At 45.2% G+C, this 24,768-nt stretch overlaps 1 protein-coding gene across 1 annotated transcript in view; it reads left to right on the forward strand.

Annotated features, from left to right (window-relative positions):
- FGFRL1 (fibroblast growth factor receptor like 1) overlaps positions 1 to 23,584 on the forward strand; it is a 166,984-nt gene extending 143,400 nt beyond the window's left edge. The window contains exons 4-7 of the mRNA XM_039723820.1: positions 7,861 to 7,941; positions 12,999 to 13,283; positions 15,670 to 16,023; positions 18,851 to 23,584. Coding sequence (XP_039579754.1) covers positions 7,861 to 7,941; positions 12,999 to 13,283; positions 15,670 to 16,023; positions 18,851 to 19,260 — 1,130 coding nt within the window. The 3' untranslated portion in view covers positions 19,261 to 23,584. The remainder of the gene's footprint in view (positions 1 to 7,860; positions 7,942 to 12,998; positions 13,284 to 15,669; positions 16,024 to 18,850) is intronic.
- Positions 23,585 to 24,768: the final 1,184 nt, after the last annotated feature.

Here is a 24,768-nt window from a genome sequence, read left to right on the forward strand (position 1 = left end):
TGCACCAGGGGAGGTTTAGACTGGGATTAGGAAAAACTTTTTCATGGAAAGGTTTGTCAGGCATTGGAACAGGCTGCCCAGGGAAGTGGTTGAATCACCGTCCCTGGAGATATTTAAAAGATATGTGGATGTGGCCCTTAGGGGAACTTGGCAATGTTAGGTTTGTAGTTGGAATCAATCATCCTGTGATTCTGTGAAACAGAGTTTCTTTCTCTTCTGCTGAGTGACTATTCCATAGTCAAGCAGATGCCCCTCTTGGGAAGCTTTCACATATGTTCAATTTAAAAACTTTCATTTTTTAATCTCAGTTTTTTATGTATTAATCCCTTTATACACTTAAAATACCCCACTTTTCTGAAGTTCCACCTCTCCACATTTAGCTCTCTAAGGAAATACGTGATCCCTTTCCATACCAAAGTTTTTAAATCAAGGCCAAGCAATAAACCACAGCATTCTTTATGCAGGAGTACAGAACAGGGATATGTCCGTGTTGGTCTCCCAGCAGAGATTGCAGTATTAAGGAGGAATTGGTAGTAAAAGATTTAGTCCAGGTGCTGGTAGCAGCTTAAATAAATAAATAAATAAATATTCTCTCTGGGCTGCTGAAACTCTCAGTGGAAGTAGGATTGGTTTGTCTGTGCTGTTGGAGCTCAGTTGGTACCAGCCTGTAAAATAAACCAGTTTTCATAAGTCCGTGCTACCCCATATTCCCCCTTTACCTCACTCTGTGGAAGAGAGTTAAGTCTTCCTCGGTCTCAAAGCTGTCATCTCTGATTATGTTCACCTGTTTTGAGATGTGGGCTGCAGCAATAAGCACCAGTTCAGAGCTTTGTCACTGACAGGTAACACAATGGGCCTGCACATCGTCACAGCTCAGAACTGTGAGTTACTGATGCAGCTCTGGACACAAGCCTCGTTTCTTCATTACCCAGCCAGGGCTTTTGTCTGCTGTCTGTGGAGTCTCTCCAGTGTTTCAGGAGGCAGGTGGGCTGCAAATGTTCCTTCTGCAAAGCATCCTGCTTACAAGAGAGTCCCTGGGCCTGAAGTGAAATCCGTGAAAATTTTTGCATGGAAATCCTCATGAAAATGGCCAGAGCTGAAAATACCAAAAAAACCACCAACACATACTTTTTTATTTTTATTGTCAGGAAATTCCAGTTTTAATACCTCTGGTTATTTTTGGCCCAACTGCAGTTGAAGGCAGTAGGTAGTAAAGTCTCCAGTGCCTGTCACAGAGCGAAATTCTCTGCCAGTAACCTTTTATTTCATGTTGGTTTTATTGTGGGTTCTTTGGGTTTAGTTTGGTGTTTGGTTTAGGGTTTTTTTTTTTTTTGGTTGGTTTTGGTTGTGTTTTTTGGTTTGTTGGTTTTGGGTTTGGTTTTTTTTTGTTTGTTTTGTTGTTGTTGTTTGTTTGGTTGGTTGTTTTTTGGGTTTTTTTTTGAGAAAAGCAGAGTGTTCTTTGACTCTGCCCTCCTCTGAGTGGGTTTCTACTTTTCCATCTTGAGGGGTTTTCTCTGACTGGACCAAGGAGAGGGGGTTCCTCTATGAGGTCTTTTTTATCTAAATATTCCTGATACCTTTGCTTTCACTGAACCCTTCCAAATAAACTCTAAACAGAGTTCCTGTCTTTTCATAACATTAGCACTGTTAATACAGTAGGTGACAATACAGGTAGGTTAAGGAATGGTGAGCATGAGATAGAGGGTTAATAGAGGATCTACAAAAAAACATTCAAAATAGTACCTAATATTTATGCCAGGTTTGTGTCAATGGGATGAATTCATTGGAGTTTGGTCCTGTTTGCCTGTGGCAGGAAAGAGGGTTCAGAGTGGACACTTGCTAAATTAGACCTCAATGATGGTAAAAAAATTCAGAATTAGTCAAAGTGAAGTCTTTGCATCTTAATGATTTCAAGTCACCTGTCTCAAGGGTGCTGCAGCCATAGTTCAGGCCTCACAAGAAACACAAAATAAGCTGAAAAATCACAAGAACTCAAAAATTAATGTTTTGCTTCTCTTTACCCAAGATTTGAGTGTATTTGCACAGAGTTCTTCAGAATCACAGATGTTAAGAGTTGTTATTCAGTAACAAAAAACCCCCTGTGTAAGTAGTGACTTCAAGGTCAAGATCGTGTTCAAGGTCCTCCAGAAACATCCCAAATATCACAAGATGAGCAATAAAACCCTGTCAGCTGGCAGTGGTAGCTCTCAGATGCTGTTTGTGCTAGCCAGTGGGTAGGGCTCATTTTCCCTGGTCGTTGAGGGTTAATACCAGCTGAAATTCTAATGAAACCTGGAGTGTTAGTTAAAGTCCCCACATTAAGGAGATCTGGGGAAAGCAAGCACCTTAATCCCTGTAATATCCCAGAGACAAAGTTATTGCTGCCTTCCTACACATGTACCTCATGGACCATTCATCTGGGCATCAGATAAATCAGTTACGATAGCAGAAGACTCCCTAAAACAAAGTATAGAGTGATCTCTGCCTTGTGTTTCTCTTTAAATTCCAGCAAGTACTACAGGAAAACTTGAATGCATCTGAGATAAACTGCAGACACCTACTTTTTAAGATTATACTTGCTTTTGGGTGTGTTTATTCCACCATCTACTGCACCTTCAAGGCTGCTGAAAAATAAGTCCAGTCTTTCCTTGTTCGAAGTTTATGGTCTAAGTTTTCCTGGTTAGGCTCAACAGAACAAATTCTGATATAACTCCTAGAAAGGCCCAAGGTCCACTTTCCACTAGCAACCTGAGTTTGATCCCTCCCAGAATCCTGCAGCAATGAAGGCCATTGCAGACATGATGTGCAAATATGATGTGTCTGGGTAAACGCGAGAGTCAGCTCGTACAGCCGGAGTTCAGAGAGATTTCTTTCATTCATCCATGGGAGAAGGAGAAGGCCTCATTATAATTGTTCAAGCCTGACTGGATTACATCACTTTCCCCCTCATTTCACTCCCTCCCCACTTGCCTCCCTCCTTTTATTTACACCCCTTGTTCAGCAGCGGTGTGGAGTGGGGGCTGCCCTAATGATGGATGCTGATCGCTTCATTCCCCACTGCCCCCCCAGTGCCTCCCCCAGTGCTTTGAAGTGTGCTCAGGTCTCAGGCTCCAGTTCAGAGGTCACTTTGTTTATTTATGCAAAGCTGGCTCATCTGTGAAATGGGGCTTTCAAGGCCTCTGACATCAAAGACTCCAAAGCTGGTCCCATCAAGTCAGAGCAGGGACGGGCCTTGCATTATAACAAATTGAAGAAACTTTGTGAATCATAAGGAAATATGATGGCTAGATTTTTTTGCTTCAAAAATTTGCTTGTTGTTTTGACTTGTGGTTGGATGCTCAGCACATGTTATTGGCCTGAAAACCAGTCATACCCTTTTGGCTAAAACATGAAGCCTTCATTGAGAGCCTGTGGGTAAATAAAATTTGATCCTGACTCAGTAACAATCTGAATATTTCTCATCAGTTGCTCTCAGAGCTGGATTGTTGTGCAGAATTTTCCATGTGCTTTAACTTTTAAGAGGGAATGGAACAATTCTGCTATGGTAATAAACAGTAACCATATCCCACTGATGTGGCAGTCTTTGACCCATAGGCTCCTCAGTGGGCTTTGTCAGTTGATGGAGTTACATACAGAAATCCCTTTTCTGCAGAAATCCAGCCTGCTTTGGGACACCACACTCTTCCCCAGCACCACCAGCATCTCAGTCCTGTGGCATCTCAGACCTAAAAGCCAGCTTGGAATGAGATCCTGAGGCAGGGGAGAGGCAATGGCTGGAGAACAGCTGAGGATGATGCCGCTGGGGTGACATTCCTGAAGAGTGGGCTGATGCCTCTGTCCGTCCTGGCCCTGTTTTGCAGGGCCATGTGCAATATTTGGAGGGGAAGGGCCTACACGAGTTTGTCCCATGTCTCCAAGTCTGTCACCTGACACGACATTGGAGCCTTGCCCTTCAGGTTTCTCGACCAGCCAGCATGCTCTGTAACACCGTGGAGCCAAATTGTACATTAAGGACACCTAAATCATGTGTATGTTTTCTTAGCATCAGATACTCGTGACATAAAATTAGTCAGTGATTGCTTTTCAAGGCAGGTTTTCCACTTCATAGTCCAACTGGCTGCTATCCTTAGTGTGTGATACTGTCCAAGAAGTCCAGTGCAGGATGACCTTCCAATATAGGTCACAGAAAAGGGATCTTGTAGGATACTTCAGCAGTTCATCCTTCTTAGCACTGCCTCTCATGGTAATCTGCTGGCAGCAAATTTGGCAGTGCTGCATAGCTGGTCCCTGCTGCCCTTTGACTGCAGGCTGATTTTTCTGTGTGTACTTATCTCCACGAGCTGCCCACCTCTGTGGGGAGCTGACAAGAGCATGAATAAGCAATCGGCTTATTAGGTCATTTCTTGAATATAGCTAAGACTCATGATCTCTGCTACTAACTCATCATTTTGTATGCTGCTCCTGTATATCTGAATGTGACTTCTTTCTCCAGGTCCTCTCTGTGTCTAAGAAGAATACTGCCAGGCCAGCTGTGTTTGTGACAATTGGAGTGAAATGCAAACAGCAGGTCTTCAAATCTGACACTGTTAACCAGGCTTCAGACTGCAGGTTTGAGCTGAACCAGATGCCTCTGAACTTTCAGGAAATTTGGCTTTGCTTTCAGAATCACAGACCCCTATAAAATACCGTAGAAGTGTTTCTCTACACTTGGAAACCACTTGATATTAAAATTGAAAAGATAAGAAAGTTCTTCAAATCAGGGAGAAACAAACTCCATGCAGCCACAGTACTGACTTTGATTGAGGCAGGTGGAAGTCAAATATTGATAATGTCTGACAGGGGCCTTCCATCCTCAGGGTGTTCCTGAGTTATCTCTCTCCCCAAGTAAGAAACCAGCTCTTTTTTTGTTCTTTGCAGCCACAGGTCAGAGCTTAAGACACTCACCCAAGGTGCAAGAGGGGAGATTCAAATCCCTCTCTGAATGTAGCAGAAGAGATACCTGACCCTGTGTCACTCCCATCACAGATTAGCACTTTATATCTCTGGCTACTCTACTGCCTCACTCATACTTTTTAAGTTCAACTGGAAACTCATGGGCTTCAGGGAATCTTCCCCAAATAATCTTCATCCAGTTTCTGGCTGTCATGAGTCAGCTCTCTTTGGTACAGCTGTTGAGTGTGAGTTTGCTCAGACACAAGGAAGGTGGGAGCCCAGTTCACTGCACATTTCAGCTGGAAGGGTCTGCTGTAACATCCCTAACCCCATGAGCAGCTCTGGGGATCGGAAGGAGCAGTTTTGCTCTACAAGAGTTTCCATGTTTGTGGCATTTCCCCACCTCTAGGTTTCTGCTACTGTTGTTAATGTTACCACGTTCCCAACACATGCAAAGCAAGTTCCAGCGTATCTAAACCAATGTGCCTAAATGCATGCAGTTATTTATTTCAGTCTTGATCCTCCACCAAACCAACTATTCCATCAGCTCAGCATGGTGGCAGAGGTTATCCTGATCTCTTCCCCCAAAAATGGTTTTTTCTGGGTTTGGTAGGTGACTCCACAGGTTTGCGATTTGTCGGGATAACAACTGAGGATGCATCTTCAAGGATCAAATGGATTCAGAGCAATTTTCCTTACATCAAAAGCTTGGCAGCAAGTCAGGAGGTGTGGAGTCCACAGTCAGTGCTTGTGTGTCACAGGAGGAGGGCACAGGGGCTGACTTTGTGTAACATGAGGCAGTGGGCAAGGGAGATACCCTGCTCTTTGCACATCAAACTCAGCAGGATTAAGGTCTAATTGGCAGAACATTACCACTTAAATCTCATAACCACTTTTATGATATTCAGCAGTTAACAATGGACAGGAATCCCTCATCTCTGACCACAGTTTTTCCTCTCCATTACAACACATTTTTCTAAATGTGCTGAGGGATTTACTATATTCTCTTGCCAGACAGCATCCAAGAGTTCGTTCGTGATACTATGGATATTTATGGGTAAAACTGTACAAGTGCCAGGAGATAGTTAATTTGGTATTTTGACTGAAAGGAGACAACATCATATGCAAGTCATCATGTATAATGTGTATTTTTGTATTCCCTGCATTTGGTTTGCCAGGGCTGTAAAAATAAACTTGCAAAGTGCAGCTCAGGAGGCACCGGCACTCCTCTGTAACACAGGCTGCAGGCAGAGCCTGGGTGGTGCACTGGCACTCAGGCTCTGTGTGAGACTTGGAGTTTCCTGAGTGGGCCCTGGTGTGGGCTGGGAGGTGGCTGGGGCACCCAGGAAAGGCTCAGGGTGTCCAACAGAGGGTGGCAGCAGGTGGGATGGAGCTGGAGGAGCTGCTGAGGTTTGAGCACGGCGCTGCTGCCCACGAAGCTTTCTTTTCCCCTTGAAGTGACAGCTGTACATAGCTGTACGTGTATATTTCCAGGAGAAACTGTGCTGAAGTAGCCAAAAGGAGAAGACAGAAATCCCTCAGGGTCAAGGGGGGACAAACTCATGTAGCATTGTAGCCTCTCTGCTTAAGGGACAGGGCTAGTGAGAGCAGAGCATCTGTTGGCATATAATGCCCTGTGCTGAAGAGATGGGATGATTTTCCAAAATAGCAGAACCTGGGGTGAGGATTGCGTTAAAGACACATTCTTCTCTCTCAAAGACTGCACACAAGTTTACACACTAAACACTGTCTTAAGCACAATCCAACTTGTAAAACAACTGCAAAGAGAAGTTTTACTCTTTGTACCTTTTGGGGGGAGCATGGTTATATATAAGTTGAGACCAGTTTTTTCTCTCTGTTGCAGAGAATACAGAAATAATTGTCCTGTCTTTTGCTCATAAGACCCTTTTCTTATGAGTTCCAGGAGCTGGGCATTTGGAGAGATTCCTTCCTTAAATTAGATATTTCCACTTCTCTTTATTTGTTCGGGGTTTTTACACCATTGCATTCCTCACTGAGCCTTCATCTGACCTGTCTCTGCAAATCAGTGCAGTAGAGGTCAAGCTGGAGAAGGAAGAACTTTCACATCTGGGTGCTGCAGAGGTGTGAGGCCACCACTATCAGCCAGGTTGTAGAAAGAGGCTCAGGGCACTCTCCTGCCCCCTTGGCCCTCCTGGAGACCTCACAGGTGGCCATATCACTGTGACAATTTGAGGTGTGGGCTGCTGGAGAAATATGGGATTTACCTTGTAGGGATTTCTATTTCTCCAGGGCAGAGCTGAGATTTTGGTGCTGCTGTGTGGGAGTGATGCAGACAACAAGAGTGATGAGGGACAAAGTGGTGTGTTGATACAGGTGGATGGGTGGTCTTAATTAAAAAGAAATACAAGCAACTTTTCAAATCTTGTTTTTGCCAGCCATAAATTTGCATTCAGTATCCCTTGAGAGCTCATTTGACCCCAGTCCTGCTTGTTTTTCTGATCTTTTATGGAAGCTGAAGGGTGAATTAGTGGCAACAATCATACTGCTTATGCTCTCTATGACTGATCACATAGGTCTTCCCCCATCTCCTAGGTTTAATTATCTTTAATTTTGATTTATGCCATTATTTGCATAGATGGTACCACAGATCAGCTCCTCCTAGGGAACAGTAACCTGTAAACATAAACAGAGGGGCTTTTGTCAGCTGTCAATGGCAACATTGATTAAATTCCCATTGATTTGGTAGCCTGCTGAAAAGTTCATAAAGCAGAAAACTGAATTGTTCATTAAACTGGCCGGGCTGTAGGTGCCAGGATGTGAATGCCTACTGTATGTTGAGTTTGCTTCAGCTGCATAGTGTCTCCAGCAGGAAATGCAAACTCCTGTTGTCGTCCTGCTGTGCTGCAGGAGACCTTCTTAACATCTCCCCTTTTCTTTCCTGCACAGATGATGCCAGCTCAGGAAAGGACAGCCAGGTGCCTGAAGGCTCCAATGGAGAACATGAAGACCATTCTGGGAAGCAGTGGGGTAAGGAGCAGTGTGTGTTTTGTGGTTTTCCTCAGCCCTTGGTTCAGTGCTGTTCCTGTGGCACATTTCTCAGTTGCTCAAGGAGAGGAAAGGCAGAGTGGCTGGAGTGAGTTCTCCCTACATATGGTCAAATAATAAACAGAGTGTCAGCTGCATGTGTTGGTGTGAATGGATCCCATCCAAGGGTCCTGCAAAATGCAGCCTGTGGTTGGCCCTAGGGCCCCCTGCCATTTACCCCAGCATGGTTCTCCCTTGTATTTGTTTTTCTGGGCAGCGACTTTTCTTCTGCATGTGCAGCTATTACCGCTTTCATAGACTCCCTATAAAAAGCATATTGACTTTTACAGCAGTATTTCCAAAACTCTTCAGTGCCAACATAACATTGCTCCCACTGAGGGCAAATGGGAGGTCTGACTTCACTTCAGGAGAATTAGCACTAAGCCAAGATGAGTATTTCTTAAGATCACCCTCTCTTTCAGACACCTGCCTGAGCTTCTCCAAGCCATGGACTGTTCAGGCATAAGATTTTTTAGCTGTTGCAGAGCTTTGGGGAACTGCTAAAATCTCACTCGGAACATGCTCTGAATCACTGCAAAACTTGCAGGCCTGGTTTGGTCCAAGCACTCCTTGAAGGACAATAAGTTGTCAGGCTGATGCCAAACAGCTTTTGGCCATTACTACAGGAGTGTGATGTGAGTTTATGAGCTCAGTGGATGAAGCACAGCATTTCATTTCGCTCATGCAGTACATCCCCCTTTTTAATTTTATAATACAGGGATGGCTTTGTACCACATTTGTGGCCAGGGAGAACCTCACAGTAGTGTTGGGGTGGAACCTGACAGGCTTTTGCTGTGTGAGTCCCCACCACTTCAGCTGAGGCCAGTTTTCTTCAGCAGCTGGCAAACAGGGATGTGGTGTGCTGTGGTGTAGTCTGGGCTACACCTGAATTACATATTTATCTCAGGCTGAGCTTTCTCGGGGAGAGAAGGTAACCTGCACTCATTCTGGAGAGGGATGGCAACATTTCAAACAGGCTACACTTGAATTACATGTTTATCTGAGACTGAGCTTTTTGGGGGAGAGAAAGGTAACCTGCACTCATTCTGGAGAGGGATGGCAACATTTCAAAGCTGGAGGAAGGGTGTCTTAGATAAACTACAGGTCAGGAGTACTTCAGGAGGGGTTCAGCAGCTAGTACAAAGCTGCTATCTCTCCACTTTTGATTGCCATTGTGCTCCTGGTAGAGCTGCTGGATGATGAATCAATACAACAATACAACAATAATATTATGAAGAAAAGATGTAATCCCTACTAAAACCATTAGGCATTGACAATCTCATGTCAGATTGTGTCTTACTCTGTGCTGCCCTGGCCCAGTCCATTCCTGAACCTCTGCTTTTTCTTCTTTTCATCCCTCCTGTCTCCTCTCCTCTCCCCAAAAAGTGCCTGAGGCCAGCCACCCTACCCACCTAAGCCCTTTCCATCCAGCACTGTTCACCAGTAAATCGCTGGTGTGAGCTGGTGTGCAGGGAGGGTCAGTGTGTGTCTGCAGGTCTCTGGAGGATGATGGGTGAAGAAGCAGTTGGTGTTGTCACAGTCCTGGGCCCTTGGAGAAGTGTGAGAGGAGAAGCATGGTGGAAAAAAAAGCTCCCGTTTACTTTCCATCTACTATCATAGAGTGGTGTCTCTGGGGAGAACAGGGAGCTGATGTGGGGAAAGACAGAGACCTCCATCCATGTCTTCCCACAACTGACTGAGCTCTTAACCAGAAGACCTGAAATATATTGCAATCCATATATCTATTGTGACACTTTTTTTGTAATTATCATGAAAGGTGGTAGTGGTGGTGACCGTCATTACATGGTGCACCACAGCAGACAACATTTTTCAGATAATCACCTCACTTTGTGTGAGCAATGTCAGCCTCAGGGATTGATCCATGCTTCTCAAGGTGTCCCACAGGGAGAGCACACCACTGAATTCCTTTGCAGGTCTTTGTGCTGACAGGTTTCCATTGCATTTAATTTTCATTAGGTTTGGATAAATCTTCATGGTAAACAGCATTTCAGCCAGGAACCCGTACACAACACTGTCTCTTTGTCCCCATCCACTTGTGTTTTCCCTTGCTCTTGAGTGGGACATAATTTATACTGTACAAATGTGTGGTTCATGTTTATGAAGCAAATGCCAAGTGATGTGGAGGAGAACAAGCATGTGAATAACACAGAGGCACTTTGTAATTGCCTTTGCTGGCACTCCAACAAGCAAAACTTCTGTAAATGGAACAGATTTGGGGACAGACATTTAGCATCAACTCAAAAGAGACCTTTTCTGCCTCTCTCACAGTGCTGCTTCTCCTCTTTCTCCTTTGTGCTTGCTGGGTCTCTTTTTCTCTCTAATGTGTATGTCTCTCTCACTTCTCTTTCTCCTTTGTGCTTGCTGGGTCTCTTTTTCTCTCTAATGTGTATGTCTCTCTCTCTTTCTCCTTTTTTTGTTAACTGGCTTTTCTAAACTTGTCCAATTCAGGCTTTTGTCAAGGAAACATTCAGGACTGTGTAAATGGGATCTGGTTTCAGCATATTGCACACAGCCTGGAGTAGCTTTTGAGACCACATAATCACTTAAACTTTTTTAAACAGAAAGAGAAAGAAAGAAAGAAAGAAAGGATGAAAGATCCAAAGAAGTGTAGCTTTACCTGTAGTTTAGTAGGTATTTGGGCAACCATGTGCAAGGAGTGAATGCAGAACTCCAGACAGACTCATGGGAGTCACAGTGGGGGGAAAACCAGAAATGTTAAAGACCTGCTTTTTTTAGGTGGAAAGAGTTTCTGACTTAAAATGCCCTTACTGAGCAGGGGTGCCAGCGAGTCCTTCTGAGAGTTCAGAGTCACAGACTTGACTTTTCAGTCTGCTGAGGGAGTGTGACTGTCCTGGCTCCAGTTTGCTCTTTGGTATGTTAGTCCCAGCTCAGGAATCCTGTCCATGAGAATCTCCCCTCAGACCCGGAGTTCCTGGTCTCAGAGTAAATTACTGCCATATTACAGAGTAACTGTTCAGACCCATTGCAGGGCTGATTCCTGACCTCTCCACAAGCCTTGCAGACATTTTCTCAATTTCCACAGTGGCAGCCCTTATCAGCACGTCTCCCTCGGCTCAGACTCAAATTTGGGATTACCCACAGCGTGCAGCTCTGACAGGTTCATTGTCAGGGAGGGGGATTGTGTCTGCTGTGAGGGAGCCTCCTGCAGCAGACCCCAAAGAGCCCAGCAATTCAGGCCCCAGGACCTGTGGAGGGGGTCAGTATGTCACACTTGCTGCTCAGCTGTCACGGCAAAGACTTCCAGTGCCGGAGTTACTCCAGTTCATTGGGTTACACATGAAAGCCTCTGCATGGAGAGCAAAGCATTTCTGAGCAGGAGTTTGAAATAACATGGAATGGCTGGGACCCAAAATGACAGCCAAGGGGTGCAAGGGAAGGCTGTGGAGACAGATGGTTCCCCCTACGGAAAAGCACTCTGTGGAGAGGGGTATGCCAAAGGGTGTCCTCTTCCAGAGGGAGGGATGTTGGCCAAGGCTGCAGGGGGGTGAGGGCTAAGGGGTATGCTCACAAACCTCAGAGGGCAATGGCTGCCATTCCCCAGTGCTTGGGGATAGGAAGCTGCAGACCAGCCTCTTCCATTCAGGAAAGCTCCACTATAATGAACATCTCAGAGGTGCTGGCCCTCAGCCCTGGACAGCAGGACTGGCTGTCAAGTAGGAAGTTCCACTAGGCCATCCTGTAGCTGGCCAGGGAATCCCTACAAGTGCTTAAAAAGCATGTAGATGTGCTGCTTAAGGACATGGTTTAGTGCTGGAGCTGGCAGTGTTAGATTAATGGTTGAATTCAATAATCTTAGAGGTCTTTTCTGACTTTAACAGTTCTATGATGAGCTTAGAAGTGCCCCTGGACTGGCATTGTGTAGTTAAAGTAACTGTGAGAAATTTGTTATTTCTTTTAAATTCTTCATTAAGTTTCAGATTTTGCCAGGTGAGGGCCTTGCATTTCTCTAAGTTTCTTGTCTCTGCACTCTTAGAAATACTGGTGATTTCTTTGCCAAGACAAGATGACTGCCTTGACCCATGCTTCTATCCATGAGCAGCTATTGCTTCAGATTCTCCAGTTTTGGGATGGACTGGCATGGGGTATCCTGTAATAACAAGGTTATGAAGTTTTATTGGGTCTTTCCATTTCTTTGTTCACTTCTCTAGACCATTCAACATGAATGTTTTGTAAATTAGAGCTGAATGAATGGCATATATTTAAGTTCAGACCAATGTACAAAAGTCTGCCTCACTTCTAAGACTTTCCTATGCATGTAAAAGATGCTGACTCTTCTTAAATCTCTATAAAGCCACTGAGAACTAAGAGGCAAAACATCTTCAGGAAATGAAGCTTCATGTGACAAGCAAAAAATTGAGAAAATGGTCAGCGTGACAGGAATCTGAGTTTTTTCCTTTGGTCTTGGCCAAGGAGTTTGTGGAATATGGTAGCAATTACAGTGTGATTATGGGGCCGCATTTTGCCTTCAGCTGCAATAGCGTGATTTTGGTATTATTTTGTGAGATGGTCTGGTGCAATTGCCTTACAGACACAGAAATTCTGGGGCTGTACTATTCAGAAAGTTAATGCAGTGCCCAGAGCAATCCCACAGACATTCAAATGCATTGGGGTGGGTGGTGAATCCCTCCTAAGGAAAACAGTTTGAGCTGATATGAGGGAGAGCATACACTGGTATGTACGGGGCTGCCTCTCAAGAAAATCTGGCCATAACAACAGTTTCCTTCTCTGGTCATGTGCTCACCATGGTCCCTTCTGGTGCCTTTTGCAGCCCGGCCCAGGTTCACTCAGCCTGCCAAGATGAGACGGAGAGTGATCGCCCGCCCCGTCGGCAGCTCCATCCGCCTCAAGTGCGTGGCCAGTGGCAAACTGCCTCTCAAGAAAATCTGGCCATAAACCTTGACAACAGTTTCCTTCTCTGGTAATATGCTCACCATGGTCCCTTCTGGTGCCTTTTGCAGCCCGGCCCAGGTTCACTCAGCCTGCCAAGATGAGACGGAGAGTGATCGCCCGCCCCGTCGGCAGCTCCATCCGCCTCAAGTGCGTGGCCAGTGGCAACCCCAGGCCTGACATCACCTGGCTGAAGGACAACAAGCCCCTCACTGCCCAGGAGATTGGGGAGAACAAGAAGAAGAAGTGGACGTTGAACCTGAAGAACCTGAAGCCAGAGGACAGCGGGAAGTACACCTGCCGGGTGTTTAACAAAGTTGGAGAAATCAACGCAACGTACAAAGTTGAAGTGATCCGTAAGTGCAGCTCTGGGAGGGAGAGCAGAGAGGGGCCTTTGGGAAGGGGGCTGGCTCATTCACGACAGTGTGGGGTGGTGCAGTTTTGATGGCTGGACATGGAAATGAGGAAGTGCTAAAAACATTAGAGAAAACACTGCTGGAGCTCTAGAATGAACCTGAAACCTGGGCAAGACAGGCTAGCAAGAAGATAATTGAGGAGCTGAAATGAGGAAAGGTGCTTGGGAGACAATCATCTCCACAGGCACCTGCATGGTGAAAGTCTTGCCCAGTTCAGTCTTCCTCAAGAGAATCAATTCAAGGACAGACAGAGAACTAGCAGATAAAGTCATTTCAAGTACCATGGGGAAGGGAGGGAAATATCTAGGATAGCCCAGATTAGTATGGCAGAATGGGTGAAACCAGTCAATTTTAAATTTAATGAAGAAGTTTCCCAAGGGAAACTTGAAAAACAAGGAATCTTATGATTAGCATGACTAGCCAGACAAGGCTTTAGGACCAGATTCTAAAAAATGTTTGGCCATCTGAAGGTCCAGGCAGGTGCAAATGAATTACTAAAAAAAAAAACAAAATACCCAAACTTTAAAAACATCCACTAGGATCCTGTCTGTATCTTTAGATGCCTACATAGCTTTAAAGATTCAATCCTCAGAAGATGAGCCGTGGGGGATTACCCTGCATTGTGGTGAGGTAAATTGCTCTTCTTACTATCTAGCTATTCTGAGTCTTGCTCTCTAATCTTCGGTTTCCCCTATTATTGCTGAGGATAATTATACTCAAATCCTTCCTAAGTTTACCAGAGAAGAGCTCTTATTCTTAAATCATTGTGCTTTGCCTATGACATCATCATCCATGTCATGGAAATGATTACAGAGTAGACAACTCAAGAAAGAGAAGATTGGCTGAGTGGAGGGAAGATTGAATAGCCTTCATTAATGAGGAGCAGGGCCATGGAGGGATGTTTGCAGCCACTTGGAAAGCATGCTGTTTGTCTGTGCATACATTTTAGCATGAGAAAGTTTATCCCAGTGTGAAAGATTGTTCTTAAAGGTAAAGATCTGTTCTCTGATAAGTCCTTTCCCTAGAATCACAGGAATTAAAAGCACATGTGGGAAGCTCTGTTGGGCTCTGAAGGCACAAACCTGCTGGACATCTGGGATTGATAAAGATGCAGCTGTGTGGAGACAGTAAAAACATGTGTTTACACTAAAACCAGGAGCAGAGGCAGGGAAATGAATCAAGCCCCATCCTAATGGCAGCTGTGGCATTTTCAGTTCATCAAAACCAGACAGCACCAGGAACAAACCCCTTTCTGTGTCCCTGTTTATCTTGGTTTTTATCAACTTAAAGATGTATGTAACCTTTGTTTTCATTAGCTTTTGCTGGCTAGGAGTGAAAACAGTAACCAAAGCTGGAACCAGAGTCAAGGAGATAAGGGCATTAAGCAGTTTTCAGACATCTTTCTATTTTTAACATCATTCTGTGGAGCATTACAGGTTTTATTCAATTTCCTCCTTTTTTTCCCCTCCCCTGAGCCTCCACTCCTAAGTCCTTCTTATCTGAGTCTCAGTCTCCCCGGCTGTGATTGTTGCTCACAGTCCAAAGGCAAAGCCTATAGAGACTACTGTGGTATTTTTGTTTCCTAAGCACATCTTTAGAGCCCTCAATATTGAAAGTATCCCGAGGTTTTGAAAGAGGGTCCATTGTTCCTTCCTTTCACTCCAAAGCCAGTGCTGGTGGGAGTTGTTTTGTTACGTGCTCAATCCAACAGTGTTTGCCATCAAAAGGAGCTGATGATTGCCAGCAGTTACCACCCACTGTGATACCATAATTTCTCCTGTGCCTAGGATAGAGGTTTGCATTACCTCCTTGTCTGGAAACTGTGACTGATTTATCTGATCCTAACACTAAAAAAGACCCAAACATTCCTCAGAATGAGGCGTACATTTTTCCTTTCACTTTATGTGGTGTTGACACAACCTTACGATCATGCTGGAAAGGATGGTCTTGTGAACCTCTTCCAAAATGTAAGGGCTCAGAGGGAAACCATCCTTTTCTCCAAGTCTGATGCAGGTAGAAAAGCAACTTCCTTGTTATAAACAGGAAGATTCAGGTTGAGCATGAGAACAGACTTGTTAAAGCTTCAGACAATGGTAGAGTTGTTTGGAGAGACTGGAGAGCATCTAACATTGGAGGCTTTGGCAAGAGGCTGGCAAAATGTTTATCAGGAGAAGTTTGCAGAGGTCTCAGCCTGCCTTGGGGCAGGGAGTTGGGCTAAACTATGATTTTGCATCCCTCCTACACCTTTTCCCTGTGTTTCTGCAACTGCACGTTACTGAGGTTGACAAACACCTTTGCCCATGGAGCTCCCTGTGTTTCTGTGCAGAGAGGACGAGGTCCAAGCCCATCCTGACAGGGACACACCCTGTCAACACCACGGTGGACTACGGTGGGACCACGTCCTTCCAGTGCAAAGTGCGCAGCGACGTCAAACCCGTCATCCAGTGGCTGAAGAGGGTGGAGTATGGCACGGAGAGCAAGTACAACTCCACCATCGACGTCGGGGGGCAGAAGTTCGTCGTGCTGCCCACAGGAGAGGTCTGGTCCCGCCCAGACGGTTCCTACCTGAACAAACTGATGATCACTCGAGCCAAGGAGGAGGATGCAGGGATGTACATTTGCCTCGGGGCCAACACCATGGGCTACAGCTTCCGGAGTGCTTTTCTCACAGTGCTGCCAGGTGAGTTGTGACATTTTCCCCCCTCTGTTATCACTCATCTGTGTCATGGTGTTTAATAATTCAGCTGCTGTTGCCCATTGGCTCCCTGGCCCTCTGTGATGCTGTGGTGGTTTAGGCTAGCCCAGTTCTGATAAGAATGAATGGGGGACTGAATCAGCCCTGATTTAAATCGGTCCCTGATGAAGTCCTGGTGATGATATTTCCTTTTCTCCCTTTGTGGGGAATAACCACAGAATCACAGAAGGGTCATGGTTGGAAGGCACCACAGTGATTGGTTTGGTCCAACTTCCTTGCTCAAGCAGAGTCAATCCAGGGCATGTGGCACAGGATTGTGTCAGGATGGTTCTGGAATATCTCCAGTGAGGGAGACTCCACACCCTCTCTGGGCAATCTGTTCAGTGCTCAGTCACCACACAGTAAAGGAGTTCTTCTTCATGTTCAGGTAGAACTTCCTGGACATCAATTTCTGCCCTTTCTTTGTGTCCTGTTGCTCAGCATCACGGAACAGAGCCTGGTTCATGCTCTGAGACCTCCCTGCAGGTACTTATAGACATTGTTGAGGCCCCTCTCAGTCATCCAGGTGACATAAATTGAATTATCTACTCCTGTAGGAAAGAAGAGTAATCTGGGAAAAGATACTGCAGTTGCAGACACTAAATCACTTCAGTGATAGGCTGCAGGATGGGAGAGGGGAACTGAATAACAGCGCAGTTTGCAACCTCATTCCCTAAAATTCCTCCTTTCTCTTGCCATTATTTATATTGCTTTTACTGGTAAAAGGAAACAATGATACAGGCCCATAAAATGAGAGAAGAATAAAAACTGTCTGGGTCACAAAGAAACGTGAAATGAATGAGTGTGAAAAACAGAATGATTGATTAGTTAAAATTTTATCCAGTGGTTCTCTGGGGCCCTTGTACCAAACTCACAGCTGCTGCCTTCCCTCCCTAGACCTCAGAGCTGGTGGCCACATCCAGCTGAGACTGTATCATTTGTGTTTGAGACACACCATCCTGGCCTGGTCATTTGCTCCTTTGTCTGCTGACTATGCAGTTCTGCCCTGATGAACATTTTGGATTTAGGACTACAGCCTAAGTGAAAGGCCTGTAAATACCAAAGAAAAAGCAGCATGGGTGGGATATAACTCAAAGCCTCTGGGAGTTTCTGACCTATGAGAGTCTGATCCAGCTCCCACTGAAATCAGGGGAGACTTTCCATGGGTTTGAATGGGACTGTAGAGAGGCCTCATGCCAGACCCAGAGCCTGCAGGGCTGTTGATGTTGGCAGTGATGGAAAGGGAGAACCCAGCTTGCCCTAAGATGCAAAGATGTGGTTGTAAAGCCATGAGTTAAAAAAGACCATTTTGCTTGTAAATCTACCAGATTTGACATTGACAGCTCTGAGGAGCATGGATGAATATCAAAACACTTTCTTTTCAGCCCAGCATAGGATTTCTGCCAACCAGCATGAAGACTTCTGTTTTCTGTGGTCAGCTGATAGGTCAGCTCTCTGATCTTGTCATGTTTTTAACAGGGGGCTGGAACAGACTCGCCTCCCAGCCTAAATTATGCTGTAATTTCCAGAGCTGGTGGATCAAAATTTCATCTAGTGAGGTCAAAGTATAGGTCCTCCTAACTTCAAAGAGACCACATGGTATATATCTAGCATTTCAAGCTACCCAAAGGATTATTTGTCAAGGAGAGAAAAAGACATTAGTGTCTTAAAGAAGTTTATCTTGAAAGTTAAGTGATAGATGTTTGAATATGACATATTGCATGATTAAGATAGCCTGTGGTTTTGGAAGTTTTCTGGGTGTCTCCCTGCAAGCTGAGTTCTGTGCCTGGGTATGTTTCAAGGCATTGGATATTCCAGCTGGTAGCTATCTAGACAAGGATTTTCAGAGCTAGAATCCTACCCCAGAACTCCTTTTGGGTCTATAAATCAGGAGATCAGGCTGAGAAACTCGAGTGGCTATCCAGGGATAGCCACTGACTGCCAGCTGCAGAGAGATAAAGGAGGAGGTGGTTGTGAAAGATGATGTCTAAAGCATCTTATCTCCTCCATTTGCTGAATTTACTGCCCTTGAAAAGACAGCAGCAGCTCCAAAGAGACTGGTGGAGGTAGAGTCCATTTGGGGTAGGAAGCTGGGGACACACTTCATTGTTGAATGAACTTTCAGCTCCCCATGGCTTGGGAACCAAGGAGGGACCCCCAGCTCCCCTACCAACCACACAAGAAAGTCAAGGCAACACCTCCAAAACCCCTCATTCATTCTCCCTGCCATTGTGGAGCACTGCTGGGCAGCTCCAGGATTGCTAGACAGGATTACTAGAGGGTGTCTGAAGCCCTTGCAGGCAGAGCTACACCTGGCAGAGGTGGGTGGGCAGAGTGCTGTGGCTCTGTGCAACCTGACTGTGCCCCCTGGGCTGGTGACAATGAGGTTTTACTGACATGTCCTGTGTTGTGTCCTTCAGTCTGGGCAGCAAAGCCCATTCTGTCACAGAGTGAGAGTGTTAGGAAACTCTCTCAGGCTGGCTCTAGTGTGCATCCATTAAAGCTTGGATAAGAGAGCTATAAAATCCCCCGAAGACTCCCCTCCTGACCCCTAAACCAGAGAAAACGAGTTGCTTGTCCTTCCAGGAGCACTGAAAAGCAAAGCAGTTACCAAACATCATGTGCTGGCTTGATTTCTCCCTTGTTACTTGGTCTGGCAGAGCTGCCAGACAGTCTGTACAACAGCCAGCCCGAGCGTGATGACATCTGTTTTGAATCCACTTTGCCTGCATTTCATTAACCCTTTCTGTCTCTCCCGTGCCACCACGCCCAGATCCCAAGCCTCCCAGCGCACCTGTGCCCCCTTCCTCAGCCAGCAGCCTGCCCTGGCCCGTCATCATCGGCATCCCGGCCGGAGCTGTCTTCATCTTCGGGACCATCCTGCTGTGGCTGTGCCAGTCCAAGAAGAAGCCCTGCTCCCCCCCTGCTGCAGCCCCCGCGCATCGCCCGCCGCCCCGCGACCGCATCTGCGTGCCCCAGCTCCCCGACAAAGACTGCATCTCCTCCATCAACTACGAGGAATACGTGGCCCAGCAGCAGCATTTACTGTCCCAGGGGCCCGGCCTGGCCCCTGCCATGGGCTCCAAAATGTACCCAAAGATTTACACGGACATCCACACCCACACCCACTCGCACGTGGAAGGCAAAGTGCACCAGCACCAGCACATCCAGTACCAGTGCTGAGGGCTGGCCCCGTGTACAGTGGCTCCTTTGGGCTTTTCCTCGTGGTACCTCAGCAGAGACTGCTCCACTGCCAGCAACAGGCAGAGCAGGCAGAAAAGGTTATATATGTAATTTTAAATATATATATATACATATATATATAATTGTATATGCGTGTGTGTATGTGTGTATATATATATGTGTATATATCTATATCTATCTATATAAATATATATATAATAGAGAAAGACACAGAGAGAAAAGAGATTTTTTGGTTTTTTAATTATTGCAATCAGGATGTAGCCAAGGAATAATGAAGGAACTCCAATTCAGAGGAGAGAGGCAGCTGTCTCCAGCAGTAGAGCCTTCCTGGATATTTTAATCAAAGTGGCAACAAGTGAGATGGGACACAGGGATGTGAACCACCACCTCCTTCCTTGTGTTTCTGAAGGGAGCAGGCAGAGCAAGAGGTGTGTGTGGTGCTTTTCTGGCTGGGCCTGGATGCCTGCTGGGCATCCCTTGTTTTGGTGGGAAGCCCCCAGACCTCTCCTGCTCTGAGTGACTCAAGCTCTATCGTACTTGAGGCTTAGTGCCAAAGCACCAGGATACATAACCCATTCATCTCTTCCAGGGATAGAAAATAACACAAAAGAGGGTCTGAAAAAACCAATTTCTGTTCACAAGGTGAAAAGCCACATTCTTCTCAGTTGTGGTCAGCACAATCAGCTAACCAGGCTGGTTGGGTCACTTTCTGCAAGGTGAAGGCATCTTGTTTCCCATGGGATGTTCTGCAGATCAGCTCCACTCCTCTGGTCCTAGGACTCAGTGCCACTGCCAGGAAAAAGGAAAGAAGGAAAAAGGAACATTGTACAGAACACCTTTATATTTATATTTAAGAAATAATAATAATTAATAATAATAATTGAACTGCTGATGGTGAAGAAAGCAAAACACACTGTCCTTCTCTGATGGCTTAGAGTGACAAGCTACTGGATTTTCTGCATCAATGCAAAATATGTGAAAGCATTAGAAAAAATAGTAAGAAGCAAAGAGAGTGAAATAATCTTGTAGGAAAAAATTGCATTTGAGAAGTATCCACCTAGGTTGTGTGTGGTTGTCCCCTCCCCTCAGATATCACTTTGTAAGTGATAAAACATTGCAGTTCAAACAACAGTAAAAACAGAAAGAAGAGAAAATAAATAAGGACCATATGAAATACCTATATGGACTGGGAATGAATCCAATTGCAAAATATAAAACCTTTGTAATTCTATATAGAGTTTAAACAGAAGTCATGTATATTTAATTTATTTTGTTAAACAAGAAAAAAAATGTATGATATTTTCCTCGAAACAGGCATTTCTATATGTATTTTTGATCAAAGAAAATAAAGATTTTTTTTCAGGTTCTGTAGATGCCATGCTCAGAACACACTTGATGTAGCTTGTGACCAACTGTGCTTCTCCTAACCTGGAGGCCACCTGTCTCTGTGCCTTTTCTCACTAGCCAGGTGTCATCTCCTGTCACCTCAGGTGCTGCTGGTGCCATGCTGTCCATCAGAAATTGACCTTTTCCAGTGTCTGCATCCTGACTGGGGGGTCTGCAGTGGCCACATCACTTCTCATGGACCCCAGCCATCTTCAGCAGCAGAGTGCTCCTCTCACAGGGAAAACTGCTTCACTGTGCATTTCTGGGGGGTGTGGGGAGGATGATTCATTAGTTTTTTAAGCCCAGACCTGCAGTGGTTTGTTGGTTTGGTTTTGTTTTTTTTTTTAAAGAAAATTTTGTAAATCAAAGCATAATAATTTGTGAGGCTGTAAAAGAAACTTTGGCCTCAGGGTGCTTGGAAGGGGAAATAATGAAATGTAGGTGAAACACTTAATTTGTAACTGCAGCTGCTTTAGGAGCCAGTGGAGGGTGAGCTGGGCACAGTCAGGAGAGAGCACAGGAGCTGCTCCCCTTGAGGGGGGCTTGAACCTTCCTTCTGCTGCACACCATGGAGAGGCACCCTGCTCTTCAGGGGACAACATTTTCTTTGGAGAAGGCAAGTTCAGCAATCATGAAACTGTTTCTCTTCTTTTCATTCAGAGTTTGAAGGTTTAAAAAAAAAAAAAAAAAATTTGAAACATGCTAATTTTTATGTTTGGAATTACTTACTTCTCAAGCCTGTTCCATGAGAGAGATCCTCACCAAACCAGCTGCTCCATTTAAAAGTGTAACACTTTATTTAATCTGAAACAAAGCTGTGCTTTAGGATTTGCTTTTCTCCGAACATTTGTGGAGCTATTTGCTCTGTGTTGACCCGCAGTGATTTTTTCTGGTGGTTTGTTTGAATCACCAGCAAACCAAACAGTTCCCTGTTTGCTCAGCCGTGGTGCTGTGAGATGGGGCCCCGATTCAGTGAAACACGTCAGCTCCTTCTTTCTTCACCAATACATTCTGCTCCAAAAAGTCCCTTTCTTGCCCCAGGAGGAGGTTACCCATGTAGTAACCCCTAGAAGAAGACCATCCATCATGATGGTCCTCCTGTAGAGGTTGTAATAAAGCAGCCCATTGATAACTAGTATTTTTCAGCAGTTCAACACCAATTTATGAAATCCCTAAAATTCAGATTAATGATATCTTTATATGCATCTTCTCAGCTTCAGGGAGAGCTGAGAGGAGCCTAAGTGTGAGCACTGATAAAAGGCATGATTTAGGCAGGAGTTCTTAATGGCTGAAGTATACCGAGTCATTTCATTTAAAAAAATAAATTTAAAAGCCTCTATACACTAAGGGCATTGCCTGTATTTCGAGGAGACAGTAAGTGTATAGATGCTAAAGGCTACATCTCATCTCTTGTGCCTGTGGGAAGCTACTTACTACACGTGGTATGTCCCAAACTGCTGCACATTCCAGCAGCATTAGGGGCATGGCAAAGGGCAGGATTCCCCTGTAAGCCCCTGGCCCTTCTCTGCTCTCTGGGCCAGTGATGTGGAAGGGGGACACTTCTGAGCCATGCCCTGTGGGCAGCACTGGCACCCTTCAGAGGTGAGCCCTGGGTTTGTGGGGTTCAGCCCTAAGCAAACCCCGAGAGGTTTTCTGATGGCACCAGCCCAAGTGGCAGCTCTGTCCCTGAGCCTGAGAGGGGTTGGTGGGTTAAGAGAAGCACTCCTGCATTTCCCACGCAGCACAGAATTCCAGGCTGTGTGCAGCCCTCTCCACCAGTGCCTTCTGCCCTTTGTGACCCAGCTCCGTACCATGCAGGCAAAAACTTCACATTTTGTCAGGTGGCTCAAGTGGAAGGAGTGGCTTCTTCCTGCCCTCCAAAGATAAATCTCTAGTGCTGCTGACAGAGCTCTCCAAAGGCAAATGTTGCATTAAACTACCCCGTGTGGGCAGTGCATCAGCTGCTCCAGGGCAGCTGCAGCTCTCAGCTGTGGCGCTGAGAAGGCAGCTCTGGTTTTGGACGCACCATGAGAGATGCTGTAAAGGTCTTGATTTGCAGAAAGTGTGGGGATTTCATCCTGCCTTGGCTATCTGCTCCATCTTGACCACCAGAAAAGGTGTGAGATTTCCCCCCAGGAAATACCATCACATGCCCTGTTTAGGAGGGGCTCTGTTTTTTGGGCCTTGCACTGGCTTGCTGTGCCTGGGTGGATTTCACATTTTTGAGGAATTATTTTTCCTTCACAAGGTACCTCTAAGACCTTTTCCGAGTCACTCTTTTCTCAAGCCCTACTGCATGCCATTGAATTTTAGGGCTTGATTGTGCCTTGCATATATTGGAAAGTCTTCCACAGTTTAAATAAATTCAACCAGGTCACACTTGTGTATGAATATGTTTTTTATTCAGTGGGAAAAGATTTGGATGCATCTTCATTCCTAAATAGAGGGTGTTCAAGGAAAACCATTGTCTTGTTTGTGGTAACTGACCCTCTGTTGAACACAGAAGATTTTTTATTTTATGTATTTCTATGCATATAGGCATATAAATGTACATGTCAGGCTGTGATACAGAAGGCAGTTGTACTTTTAAAACCATGGAGCTTCAAAGATCAAAGGAATTTTAGGCTTAAAACTCACTATCTTTGTTAATTTTATTTGCATTACAGATCAAACATGGCTTTACCTACCAGTTTGTGCATGGCATTTTTTAACTTTGTATGGACAATCTTTCTGTGGTTGGCCCCTTTCAAACTGAAAACTTATCAGACATTGAAGATAAAAAGTATTCTGTGGTTTTCATTTGGTGACAAATACAATAACTGAACACATCAAAGGAGACAGAATGGCACAGTGTGTCTGTGGCTTTGTAATAAAAGTTGCAGGGAAAAAAAGGAATAAAAGCCTGGAGTTGTGTTAATATGTTTTAGAGTTCTGTGTTTTGAAGGGAAGTGTGGCTCTGTGTGGGTGTGTGTGTGTTAGCACACATCAGGAGTGTGTGCTGGCAGGACAAACAGAATAGTAAAGTTACCTGTGTGCCACAGCTTGGTCTGATGTTTTGTGTGGGTTCTGTGAATCGAGCAGAGGCCTTATTTTTTTATGATTTGGGAAAGGTTTCTGATTTTTGGTGGAAAAGAGCAGTTTTTAATCTGTTCACCTCTAGAGCCAAATGCTATAACTGCACTAGGAGCCAAATTTTAATTAGCAAAATGGAATTTTGCGGTACCTGGACTGGACCAGGGATTCCAAGGTCAAGCTCAGCACCTCCACCTCTTTTGAGGCAAACCTGGGAGTGTCTCACTACTCACTCCAGAGGCAGTAAATGTCCAAGCTGTGACATCTTAAGTTCAGAAAAGCTGGCCCTCACCCAAACTTCATCTTGACCTGACCTGGGCCTCTGACCCAAAAATCTCTGTGTAGAAATTGCATACTTGGGGTAGGAAAGAGGAAATATTTCTCTGTTGACTCCATTTCTGTGGCTGTCTGAAACTCTTGAGAGGTTTGAAATATTGGAATAAAGACCTGGGGAAGATGCAGAGGTGAGCAAACCCTGGAAGGTGGTCAGATATTAATGGGGAATTCATCATGGCTTTCCTACCTGGGCAGCACATCTGCCTACATAAGGAACTTCGAGCATGCCCAGGGCTCCAGATTGCTCAAAGCTGATGATTAACATTGAATCATTGGAAAAGATCCTTACAATCGTGGAATTATTACCCATACAGAACTTGTTCCAGCTCTTGGAGATGCCAGTGGGAAAAAAATCCCTGCAATGTCCAGTGGGAAATCAGTTGGACACATGGAGCCATTCCCAGGTTTTTACCATCTTTTCCCTGTCTGGCCCATTGGCAGAGAAATATGGGGCAGAAATTAATGGCCCCAGGGTGAAGTCAGACACACATAAATGGGATATATGCACACACTTTGGAAGGAGCTATCCAAGGAAGGGGTAGACAGTGCATGTCTCAAAGTCTTCAAGGCTGTGTGGTGTGTGGCTGAATGCAAGATTTTGGGAATGTTACTGGGATAAAGGGATTCATGGAGCCCAGATGAGTTCATCTAGTGGTGCCTTCTGGCCCTAAGGAAATGCAGCTGAGCTGCAGA

This window comes from Passer montanus, unplaced genomic scaffold (assembly GCF_014805655.1).
Source record: "Passer montanus isolate IOZ18808 unplaced genomic scaffold, ASM1480565v1 scaffold51, whole genome shotgun sequence".
In the NCBI taxonomy this organism is placed as follows: Eukaryota; Metazoa; Chordata; class Aves; order Passeriformes; family Passeridae; genus Passer; species Passer montanus.